The following is a 12,201-nucleotide window of genomic DNA, read 5'->3' as shown; positions in this document are numbered from 1 at the left end:
ACCTAAGGCGGCAAGAGGACAGGGGCGAGAGAATGACCTTTGCGTTCTCATTTCTCCCACACTGGAGAACTTGACCACTGGCTTTCATCGGACAGACCGAGGCAAGCTATTGGCTGATAATCAGGTTCACAGCAAAATGTCTCTTTCTCCTTTAAGGGTCACTCACCCCTTGCCCCAAACAGGCCAGTGCAGGAATCACTTTCTCCTGGGCAATGCACTGCAGGATCCGGGGAGCTCCGTAGAGTCCTCCCATACAGGAGGCCAGGGATGAGATGTATAAGCCCAAAAGGAACAGGAAGCCCACCAGGGACACCTGTATGAGGAAGCAGTTTCATTACCCAATGCCAGAATCCACTTGTCCCTTTCCGCTCCCCTGGCACCCACCCATCCGCACCCCATCGATCATCAGTTCTCTAGATTCAACCTCCTGGATAGGCTTCCGGGATTCCCAGCCCCACCCCACTTCATTCATACCAGCGCTGTTTCGGTTTGGCCCCCCATCACCCCTTGTGTGGACTACACAGAAGTTCTCGAATGGAGCACGCGCCAGACTCATCTAGAGGGCTTGTTAAAAATACAGATTTCTGGTCCCCACCTCAGAGCTTCTAATTAAGTAGGTCTAGGGAAGGGCCCAAGATTGTGGATTTCCAACAAGCTCCCAGGTGATGCTGATGCCGAGGGTCTGGGGAGCGGAGGGTTTGAGGACCGCTGCCCAACGACAATGCGAATCGGCCTCCCGCCTCTAAGCTCCGCTCACTCCTCATTATCCCCAAGCCTCCGCCAGAGTGGCCTCTCTAAGCTCAAACCTGATCACAACAGCGCTGCCACGGAAGTATCAATGGCTCCCCACCACCCTGGCATCCTCAGTCCTTCCTGACCTGTGACCTTTGGAGCCCCAGACTCCTCCACACACTCGGACTCTTTGTCAGCATGCTCCCTTGCCCGTTGCCACCCTCTGTTACACCCAGGTGTGCTTCAGGACGCGGCCCAATCCCCTCCTCCTCCATGAGATCTTCCCCCAGCCCCTCACAGCAGTGGCTGCTCCTTAGGGCCCCGCAGCACCTCAGCCTGAGGCTGGGGAGCACGGGGCCTAGCACGCTGTCTCTTCTAGTGGTCCCCGAGGCCTCATTTCTGCAGGGCTCCTGTCTTGTTCATCCTAGTACACTCGGTGGCAACACAGAGCTATACACGCTGAATGAATGAATGAATGAATGAATGAGCTCCATGACCCGCGTGGCCCACAAGTCACTGACAGAGTAAGAGAGGGCACAGTTGTTCTGCCTGGTGTCGACTTGCAAAGATCGGTGCTGCTGGCCACGCAGCTGGGCCACAGGCTGTGGGTCAGGAACGCGCCCCACCCTCCTGAGCCGGCCTCCCTCTGTACCCACCGGGAAGTCTCTCTGCTTCTGATTATTTGAGGTGCCCTCCTCTATTCTACTTCACCGTAGGCATGTTGGCCAGAACTGTGTGTTCCAAGCGCTCATTGTCCAACTATCGCAGATGGGTTTGCCCTAATTTGCGCAGTCTTGTCACACCCTTCATGATGAAGATGCTCCCCCCCACTTTTTATGTCCCCGCTTTAGCAGTCACTGGGTCAGTGGCGTCGAGCTACAGGGGACACCAGCTCCTGGCTAGACAGCTTTCCTGGCTCATAAATTATCATGAAAACCTACACCAGCCAGGATTCTGATCGGAAACACTATATTTTTAAAAGCGGATATTTGCAGGACACTGGAGGTTCACAGAATCATCACGAGGCTGAAAGATCAGGTGTGGAAAGGGGCAAGACCCAAGCCTGGAGGTGCAACCGGGACTCTGGGAGCGGAAGAGTCTGGCCAGGCTGCTACCAGCGCCCTGCTGTCCTGCAGGTGAAGTCCCACCGTCCCTTCCTGGTTGCCTCATTCATGATGCTTGGAGCATCTGATGGGCCTAACCTAGGTCACATGCCCTGACAGGGCCACAAAGGGACAGGCAAGAGAGGGGCTTGTCCTTGGGGCTTCTGTAATATTAAGTGGGGCTCACTCCCTCCGAGACCATATGGAGGTCCAATGACCCGCAAACGGTCAGGGGTGCTAGGGGCCTGAGGGACATGACTCGGGTCCACTAGAGAACCTAACTTGTCCTTCATTTCCGTGTGGATTACTTTTCCCTAAACCCATGACCTCATGTCATCCCCAGTGAATGTCCCCTATTTTCTTCATTGTCACCAGCGTAATCCCCACCTGTGTCGTAGTCTGTGACACACGGGGGTCCTGTTGCGTGGCAGCATAAGCTCCCTTGTCTCGCGCATCTTGCCCCCACCCCACCACACCAAACCACGTGGCAGACAGGCTCCACTAGTGCCCACGAAACTCACAAGGCTTCACGACTCATGCCCTGGAAGCCTCACAAAATCGTTAGGAAAAATGGTTCCTTTATCAACCCCTGATCTGTTCTGCGATGCAGTCCGTCACCTCTAACCTTTGCTTCTGTCTTCTCGACCAAACACGTCCTATATTTACTGGTTTTAAAAATACATAGACTCGGGGTGCCTGGCTGGCCCAGTCGCTGGAATCTCTGACTCTTGATCTCGGGGTCATGAGTTTGAGCCCCACATCGTGGGGAGAGATTACATCGAAAGAAGAATACATAGACTCTGTGATGAAATTTTATCAAAAGCTTTTAGAAAATGTCACTAGGAGTTCTCTCTGGCCGTGCCTAAGAACACCACAGAGGTTTGGCTTTATCAGTGTTGGGTGGGGCACAGACCTCGCTGATTTTTCCAAAACCCGCCAGGCAATTCTGATGTGCAGCCGGGGTAGAGAACCGCTGGGCAAGGTGCATTATACCCACTGCACTGGCCCTTCAGAGAATTCTCCAGGAGACGCAGCCATGCTATCGCCTTGCAGAAATTTTATTGCTTCTTATCCAAAAGGTTATATGTATTTGTGTTAAAATATTTTTTGTTTTCATTGAAAGCCTGTCCATTTACTCAGATCGGACATGAGACTGCCCAGTCTGGCTTCCTCCTCATGTGGGGCTGACCCAGGAGACTGGAGTCTCTAGTACCAGGTGCTACAGTGATGCCCGTCTTTGGCCAGCCTTCCCACAGACACTCCCTGGGACTCCTGCAGAACCTTTGGGCTGGGGGCCAGAGCGGGGACCGTCCAGGCATAGCCACTTGTTTATGTCCAGTGTGTCAACTGTGTTTACGATGGTCTGTTCACTCGGCAATCTTTTATCCAAAACTATTATTCTGTCAATTTTCTGAAAAGGAAATGAAATGTTCATTGTCGTGTCTGGGTCAATTACAGGAACTCCGTTCTGTCTCTCTCCCACATACATCCTGTCATCCATCCACCCCAGGAGCACCTGCTGAGGACAGGTGATAGACCCGGCCGGCGCGAGGCACAGGTACCACAGTGAGCTACACAGCTTTGCCCCCAGCCCCTGGAGAATGTAACCACTGTCTCTCTTCATGTGGAACTCTGAACTTGCCAACTATGCCGGCGGAGAAGGAGTGAGCATTTGTCTGAGCAGATGTGTGTCAACAGTGTTTTAGGGGGAAAAAGTACCCCTGTCATACAGCTGTTTGAGACATGACAAAAAAGCTCTCTATCTTCCCAAAATTATCTGAGGTGTGAACTACCCTAATTTCTTCCTTCAGCAACTCCTGATGAAAATTAGGATTCCATCTCCTTGCTTTCTGTATTTTATGCGGGCTACGATCAGAGCCTCAGTCCTTGAGACATCCCACCTGCCCACCGGCTCTTCCCTTCTCTTCAAGGACCGCGTTCAAAGTCATTTGCGAGGTGCTCAATCTACCTCATCCAATTTCTACGGCCCCTCGACAGCAGTGAGGGTACATCCTGAAACTCTTCCAATCCCCAATCATCTCACGGTCCCCTAGTTTTCTCTCGCATCAGATTCCCACAGGCATGAGTTTCCTCATACTGTCCCCGCTCCACAAAAGGACAGGTATCTCCACTGTCAGTCAAGTTTTCTCTCACTTGATAGCCATTTTCCAGAAGGAAATAAAGTTGGCTTCACTTCCTGAGAGACAGCTCCGTGTCATGATGGAGAGCAGAGGACAGCCAGGCTGGGCCGCATGGTGGACGCTGAGCAGCTGGACTCCTCCACCAGCCACGAGCCCTGCCCCACGCCTGGCGGCCGTGGGTGCTCAAGGTCCCTCTTGAACACATGAAACCATGACTGTCAAATCTAAGAATGATTCGAGTTTACGCTTTGGGGTTCTTTCCCTACTTAGTTTGTTCTTATTTTGCTGGTTGGCCAGCTCCAGGCTTCCTAAAGTACTTGGTCTTTTTGATGTTTAATAAACTTTTTTTTCCCCCCTGGACTGTATACAAGTGTATTCTGAAACAATTATTTAACCTATTTAGTTTCACCTCTGCTAATATCTGCTCTTTATACAATTCTTCTTTCTATAACTGAATAATATTAGGATTAACTCTTTTTTTTCCTATCCAGTTAAATATGGTGGATTTGTAGGAAAAAAATATGTCCTACCTATAAGATTATCCCCTTTAAGGAGTGTGCAGAGGAGTCAAAATTTAATAAGCACCTACTGTGTACCAAGTATTGTGCTTTACATAGATTACCTCAGAGCCACCACAACGTACTACATACTTTTGAAAAAGCACAACACTGTGGGGCGGCTGGTTGGCTCTGTCGGTAGAGCAGAGCATGCAACTCTTGATCACGGGATTGTGAGTTCGAGCCCCATGCAGGGTTTGGAGCTTACTTGGGGGGGAAAGAAAACATAATACTATGGAGACTGACACCCAAGAGCCAGGTAAAAGTTTCTGTGGAGTAGGGATATAAAGCAAAAAAGAAACTTCTTAGAGAAACCGTAGGCTGGGAAGCCAAATAATTAGAAATAGGTCTGAGAAGCTGCAGGAAACCCAAAAAGAAACAGATGAACTGACCAGCTGCAGGTCAGTGGAAAGGAATCCCGGGCAGCCAGCAGCCACTGAGGATAAGTGTTCTGGCAGAAAGCACCCTACAGAAAGACTGAGAAGGGCACTGGGGAGTTTTGTGAGAGCCAGCACCAAGGGGGGCGTCCTGGAGGCCTGCCTGGTCTCTGCCCGAGGGTGAGAAGGAGGCCTTGCTTCCTCAGGCCCAGGAGAGCTCAGAGATGGGTTGGCTCAGAACCCAGGCCACAGCTAAGACGTGCAGCTGAGATGAACAGCTTATTAAAACCACATCAGAGTGGTAAGCTATGTCGAGTGACCCCAGAGGAGACCGTGCACTCGTACCTTCTGACCCATGCAGGTGGCACCCCCCCCCCCATTCTCCAGGTGCTGCTAGTAAAACTGTCTGTGGCCAAACTCACTGCTGAGTGCAGACCTGCTACACAGCCGAGTCAGTCCAAAGGAGGGACACCAGAGAGCAAAAAAGAAGCCACGGTTTGAGGCTTTGGGGGGTGGTGTGTGTGCGTAAATCCTGTGTGGTCCCCTCTGCAGGGGGGACCCTGGGGGGCAGCAGCACAGCACGGTGTCCCTATTCTGGAGTTGCCCTGGGGGGTTCTGTCACTGTCCACTGACTTGCTGTGCCAGCCCGTTTGCTACTGAGAACCAAGAACAGTATCTTTCCTAGACGTCTTTATAGATTTACAACTGCCTCTTCTAGGGAACGACCTATTCCTCTCCAAAAACCGAGCCCTCCACCTCTCACCCTGGTGTGTGCACAGTGGCACTCCCACTTATTATGGCCAAGCACGGTTTAGCAGGTGCCCCCACTGACTAAATGCTTGCCTACCTGTTTCAATGCCTAGGACAGGTGGCATTGCAAACAAGCTTCCCCCAGTTCATGTGGCTATTATGAGTGGTGGAGTTTCCACCCACAAAGGCTTTCCCGAACTGTCCATGGAGATGTTTTTACTCTCTTATTGAAGCCTTCCTTGGATACAGGCCGCCTCCCCTCCCATATACCTGTTCTTGGTTCTCTCCGCAAAGGAGGGGAAGAGGGGAGAGAAGAGTCCCAGACCAGGAGATAATTTGCCTTCTTCCATCCAGATCAGAGCCTCGAATGGTTGAAAGGGCCTCTGTGAGGGAATCTACTAGAAAGGAACCTGCTTTAGTGGCAGGCTGAGCGAGCTAGCTAGCCACTGGCAAGTTGCAGAGAGCAGCAGGCAGAGCCCTCTGGTCAAAGGATCAGCTCTTCCCTGAGGCCTTTAATTCCTCAGACGCAGCCAGCCGAGCTTTTCATTCCACAATTAGAGAAAGGGCCCGTGGGAGATGAAGCTCAGGACGGAAGCTTGCACGTAGGTATAAACAAGGGCTGCAGATTCCTTCCCTGAGAGCAAACGTCTCGCTGGGGGTCTAAGACCTTGGTCCCGGGAAGGGGGTGGTGAGAGTGTCCTCCCTACCTGAGCTGCTCCCTCTTTTGAAACCTGCTTTCATAGTCAAGTCAAGACCCCTGAAAACATCGATCATCTTTACATCGTCACCTGCATATCTTAAAAAGAAACCTGTGCTAATGTGGCAATCAAGCCCAAATGTAGCTCTAAAAAGAGAGTTCAGACTTTCCTGCCCCCGGCTGCCCCCAGCAGATCAGCAAGGTGGCTTTGCAAAGCCTCACACCAAGAGAAAGTGGTACTTTCTCCCCAAATCTGAGCAGAAACACCAGGGAGTTAACTAAGAAAACTTTCCTAGCCTTTTCCATGTCTCTGATAAATGACAGGAATCTCAGGCTCCGCTTTTCCTCCAAGGACTTAAGGGAAGGTAGGAGTTTTTGGGGATTTCCAGAAAAACATCTGGGGATCTTATTCTCCTAGGTTCTAGAGATGCCCAGCGAGTGTCCTTGACTGTCACCTGACCTCCAGCCCGTTAAGGGGCAGCTGTGGAATGTGAGGAATTCGCTAATCTCCTGGCAGGGTGCACCGCTCCAGAAACAGAGGTGTTCCAGCCAGATCAACCGCAGCCCAGCCCTGGGAGAGCCCACGGAGTCAAGGTCTGCAGAGGGCAGGGTGGGCCTCCCCCTGGCACTGGGCCTCCTCTGACTCCCTCCACTTTGCTTCCTCCTTCCCGCCCCTCAGCCTCCTCCTTTACTCGCTTCCAGTGAGCAGCCCTTTCTGCTCATAGTGGAAGGTGAGGCTAGGGGCAAAAATGAAGGGCTGGTTGAGCTAGGGATTTTCGCTGATGGCATTCTTTGTTTCTGTCCTGATTTTTGACATGAAGAGATGCTTGTGTTCCTCTTATTTAGTCCCTTGATTCATAAGAAAAACCTGTACCTTTTCCATGTTTTTCCCCCCTCCTCCAGCAGCCCCCACTGCAGTCCTGGACCCAAGCCTCTCTGGATTCCCAGGCAGGACTGCAAGGGGGAGGCAGCTGTTTGTAGATGGGAGCAAATGAAAGACCCAGCAGCCCGAGCCAGTCCAGGACTCACCCACCTTTTCCGCTATCAGGAAGTCATAGCGAAGGGCCTCTCGGGTGCAGGCAGCACCCAGCAGGAAGACGAACACGAGGTACAGAAACCACCTGCGAAAACCCCAAGAGTGGAGCAGAGCTTACACCCCCGACCTCAGCCAAGCCCAACCCAACCCAGCCCACCCAGCCCCCGGGTTCCCGTGGGGACCTGTCTCGTCAGAAGGAAAGAGAAAGGCCAGTCACGAAGCCTCCCTCGCTTGTCTGAGGGGGTTTTCAGCACTCTCTCTCTTCTAGCATACCTCTTGCTACAGAACGTATCTTTGTTTTGTCTCTTTCTCAAAGAAGAAAGACGCGCTGTGGTGTTGGGAGTGGGGAGCGGGAGGCCCCTCTGGCCTCTAGGTTGCCGGGACTCAGGCAGGCAGGGTCGACCGGCAACCCCACAGCCCCCCTTTGCACCCCCAAAGAACATGCAGATGACCATTCAGGCTTCTTAGCCCTGCTGCCCCTTGGATCCCAGATGGTAGAGAGCACGGCCGAATATGAAAAGGACAGCGGAGACCAGGCCCTGCCCCAGGCGCCCTGGGACCTTGAATAAGCCTCATTCCCATCTGGGCAGTGAGAGGATGGGCCAAAGGTCGCTCCTGGGACCTCCCAGCTCTGACCCCAGAATGAGGCAGGGTTCTTTCTTCTCTGCGCTTCCCAACACCCAAGCGTTCTCTGTGGCCTTCACTCGTTCCCGGCATGCAGCCGTACTTAGCACACGTCGTGCTGGCACCGTGGGCCTGCCGCGGGGCGGCCGCTCTAGTAAGCTAAGAGCAAATTCAGCATGTGTGAAGCACACGTGTTCCTATCTGTAAAGTACCACGGTTAAAGTAACACAGGCACTTTTCACTTCTCCAGTCATTGTCACGCCTATGCCTCTCGCATCTACCCAGTGAAGGCAGAGAAGCTTCTTTCTGTGGTGCAGAGAATAAAACAGAAGACTCTGGAAGGTCAGAAACAGATCCAAGGCCAGACTGCTCAGGTGGGTGGCGCGGTGTGAACTAAAACCCTGAGAGCCTTGGGGGGGTTCGGGAGATGAAAGCTGGGGAAGGAGGAGAGCCTGCTACGTGTCTTTACACACAGTAGCTGCCCCAGGCTCTGGAGCACACATCTTCTCATGATCCCCATTTTACGAGAAAGGAAACAGAGGCTCAGAGACCTAAGTACATTGCTCAGCGTCACGCAGCCACCCGGCAGCAGAGCTGGGATAGAAATCCCAACCTGATTGCAAAACTCTTCACCTTTCTGTCCCTCCCAACAATCCTGGAAAGTCGATGGTTAAGAAATCCCCAAGTTCAAAAGGGAAGTGGGGGAGGAGGAGGGGCAGGAGGCTGAGGAGAAAGGAAAGAAAGGATTCATCCTCCCCCTGCATTCCCAGGCAGGGGGTATAGAAGGGCATGCGTCTGAACCCACCAGACGTGAATTTTCCAGCCGGCTGAGTGTTAAAAGGAGAATTGTTATATGAAATAGATTGGCCACAGTTGGGGCACTCTCCGAACAAAAGGGGCAATCCCCTCTTTTGCCTGGGGTTTTCTCTCCTTCTCTCCAGCTGATTGCCACCAGGGGAACTTACTTACGAGATGCCAACAGCTGCTAGGGAGCCCAGGGGGATGCTGGCAGCGGGCTCCCGGAGGTCACCCCCCATGTTGAAACCGGCCATGACTCCTGAAAGACACCCAGACAGGGGAGAGGGGTGAGCAGTGTACGCCACTCCACGAAGGCCTTCCCCTAGTCAGGGCCCTCTCCTGGAAGCTATCCCACGGCAAGCCCTTCCGTCTGCAATTCTGGCAACCGAGCTTCTCAATCTCCCCTGGCAACTGGGGAGGCATCCGTGAGGCATGAAAGGGACCTTTGTGGGTTGGATGATGCTTGGGAGGAAAGCCCTGCTGGCTACAAAAGCATCTTATGGCCCAGTGCAAAGTAATGAGGGTGAGTGAGACATCTGGCAGGCTGCATAAAGGTCCTGTGGCCACATACTGAGCTCTGCCACCCCCCCCAACTCCCTGGGGAGGCTCAGCCTTAGTAAACCACCTGCTGCCCCCTGCTTAGCAGAGCTCCTTCCCCTGCTGCCCACTGACTGCACCAGGGGTTCAGGTGTCCTGGGAGCAGGTCCCATCCAATAGCCAGAGCCAGAGACCAAAGGGCTCTAAGCAAGTTCCAAAGAACCATCGTGATTCTACCAACGCTGAGTCCCAAGCTTCTCTTCATCATTACCTCTATTCCCCAAGAATACTCATGAAAAGTCATAATTAGTCATTACGGGGAGGGAGGACATGTGTGGGATGGTGAGGAGGGGTCATCACCTCTGTCCATATTCACCCACAGAAGAAAGCTGTAAGACAATGTGTTCTGCACGTCAAAAGTGGGTCCAGCCCACAAGCTCTACAAGCCCTGGTCAGGAAGGTCTCACAGAGGGGTGGGTGCATCTCAAACGTGGCCTTGCAGAAAGATTTACACAGGCTTAGGGAGACAGATGGGTCTAACCCCATCATGATGGATTGAACACTTTCAACCTGACGGTGCCTGGGCTAATGCTTTCCATGCAGTTTTTATCTTATTCAATCCTTACAACAACCACATCAGAAAAGTGGAATTATGTCCCCCGTTTTATAGAAAATGAAACTAGTGCTCAGAGAGGTTAATTAAAGCAGCCTAAGGTCACACATTTACTAAGCGGGAAAGCTAGGGTTCAACCCCAGTCTGTCTGACTCTGAAAAGTATGCTCTTACCACCCCAGCTAGAATGCTTGCAGGAGCGCAGGTGAAATGGGGTGAAGTGAAGGTGTGGAGGCAGAGAGTTCACAGGGGCCTATTTCCAAGGGTGTCCTGAATGGGGGACCAGCACTGGGAACTGCATACACACTGACCCCCGATTCCACTACCGGGACTTTCGCCTCAGCAAATAGTCAAGAATGTGAGTAAAGATGTAGCCAAAAATGTTTATAAATGCTTGTCTATACTAGTGAAAATGAGAAACAACCTAATATCTACAAGTAGGGGATTGGTTAAAGAAGGGATGATACATCTTTCAGTAAACACCAGGGCCCTGTGTTGTCAGATATTTTGTGACATGGAAAGATATTTAAAAAGCTATTGTTTCATTTTCAGACACATATTATAAAACAGAACTTACGGTATGATCCTATTGTGAAAAAAAAAAGACAACAGATAAAGGTATGCATATGGGGGAAAAAAGGAACTGGGACATGTTTTAAAATGTTAAACATTTTAAAATGTGTTGGTGATGGAAAGAGATCGTTTTTCATGTCATTGCTTATATATATATTGTCCCAATTTTCTACAGTGATCGTTTTGAAATGGGGGCTTCTTAAAGGGCTTTTTGTTTAAAATGCCACATTAGGCACCTTCTCTTTCCTCTTGTTTCCCTTCTTCCCAAGATCCTATTAAAGGGTAGGAAGGGGGAAAATGGATCCATGCCTATAAGCAAAGAGGGTTGGGATGGGGAGCCATGAGCAGATGAAAGGTTGCTACAGATGGCTGGCACATAGAGAATGGAGAAAATACCCAGGAAAAGAAAGCCTTAGAAAACTCCTCTAAAGGATCTGAATAAACCCGAGGAAAACCAGGGCTCCTGGTGCGGATGTTTGCACCCCAATGCAACCCTCCTCAAGGACTGGCCGTACTCACAAGTAAGCCACAGTCAAATTGCCCGTGAGGGAAGAGCCCCTTCAGGGACACAGACCTACACACAATACACCCAGGAATCCATGCCAGCAACCCAAGATCGCCAGGGGTGTGATGAAAACCAACAACGAATACATGCACGATAAAAATAGAACAACCTGGGCTGGAAGGAACGTGCAAATCAGGACACAGACAAGAATTCTGAAGAAAATACAATTAGTAGATCCAGACATGTCCAAGAAGAATATTCTCTCTATAAAGCAAGGTGCAAGGAAAACAAAAAATAATCCAAGAACAAAAAAGAACTTTTGGAAGCTACAAACATGATCACTAAAATTAAAAATGCAATAGAGGGTCTGAAATATAAAGTTAAATAAGTATCCCGGAATTGAGAACAGAAAGATAAAGGGGTACAAAACCTGAGCAAAGAATAGGAGAAACAGACGAGCTATCTTAGAGTTACAATATCCAACTAACAGGATATCCACAAAGAGAGAAGAGAGAAAACAAAAGAAATAACCAGACAAATCAACCAGAAAAAATAATAGATAAGCAGAAATAAATGTCTCCAAACTGAAGAAGACACAAGTCTTCAGGTTGAAATATTCCATAGAATAGACAACACAAAAGCCAAAATTTAAAAAGTCCATACCTAAATGTAGCATTGTGCAATTTCAGGAAAAATCTTAAATATTTCCAAAGGTAAAAACTGAACACATATAAAGGAACAAAAATTAGACTTCTCTTTGGCAACAGTGAATGCTAGAAAACAATGGAGTGCTGATTCAAAAAAAAATTTAATTTCTCTTTAAATTTATTTGTCAGAGAGAGAAAGGGAGAGAGAGAGAGAGAACAAGCAGGGGGAGCAGCAGGCAGGGAGAAGCAAGCTCCCTGCTCAGCAAGGAGCCTGACACAGGGCTGGATCTCAGGACCCCGGGGTCATGACCTGAGTCCAAGGCAGACGCTTAACTGACTGAGCCACCCAGCTGTCCCCGATTTTAAAATTCTGAGGAAAAATTATTTTGAAACTAGAATTTTAGCCAATGAAGTGAAAGCAAAGTTACACAGACAAGGGCTCGAAAAGCTTACCTCCACATATCATTTCTGAGGCAGATACTAAAGCGTGTACTCCAGCAGAATGAAGGAGG

The 12,201-nt window shown here is 50.4% G+C and overlaps 1 protein-coding gene across 1 annotated transcript in view; it reads right to left on the bottom strand.

The window, feature by feature from the left end:
• The window catches only part of SLC12A8 (solute carrier family 12 member 8), a 118,648-nt gene that overhangs the window by 31,148 nt on the left and 75,299 nt on the right, over nucleotides 1–12,201 (bottom strand). Inside the window, exons 8-10 of the mRNA XM_048215063.2 lie at nucleotides 8,987–9,074; nucleotides 7,391–7,478; nucleotides 167–313 (exon numbers count right to left, since the gene is read on the bottom strand). Of these exons, the coding sequence (XP_048071020.2) occupies nucleotides 167–313; nucleotides 7,391–7,478; nucleotides 8,987–9,074 (323 nt within the window). The remainder of the gene's footprint in view (nucleotides 1–166; nucleotides 314–7,390; nucleotides 7,479–8,986; nucleotides 9,075–12,201) is intronic.

Source organism: Ursus arctos, unplaced genomic scaffold, assembly GCF_023065955.2.
Source record: "Ursus arctos isolate Adak ecotype North America unplaced genomic scaffold, UrsArc2.0 scaffold_4, whole genome shotgun sequence".
Classification (NCBI taxonomy): domain Eukaryota; kingdom Metazoa; phylum Chordata; class Mammalia; order Carnivora; family Ursidae; genus Ursus; species Ursus arctos.
Note: the sequence above shows the minus strand (reverse complement) of the source record. Positions and strands in the feature narration are given on the sequence as shown.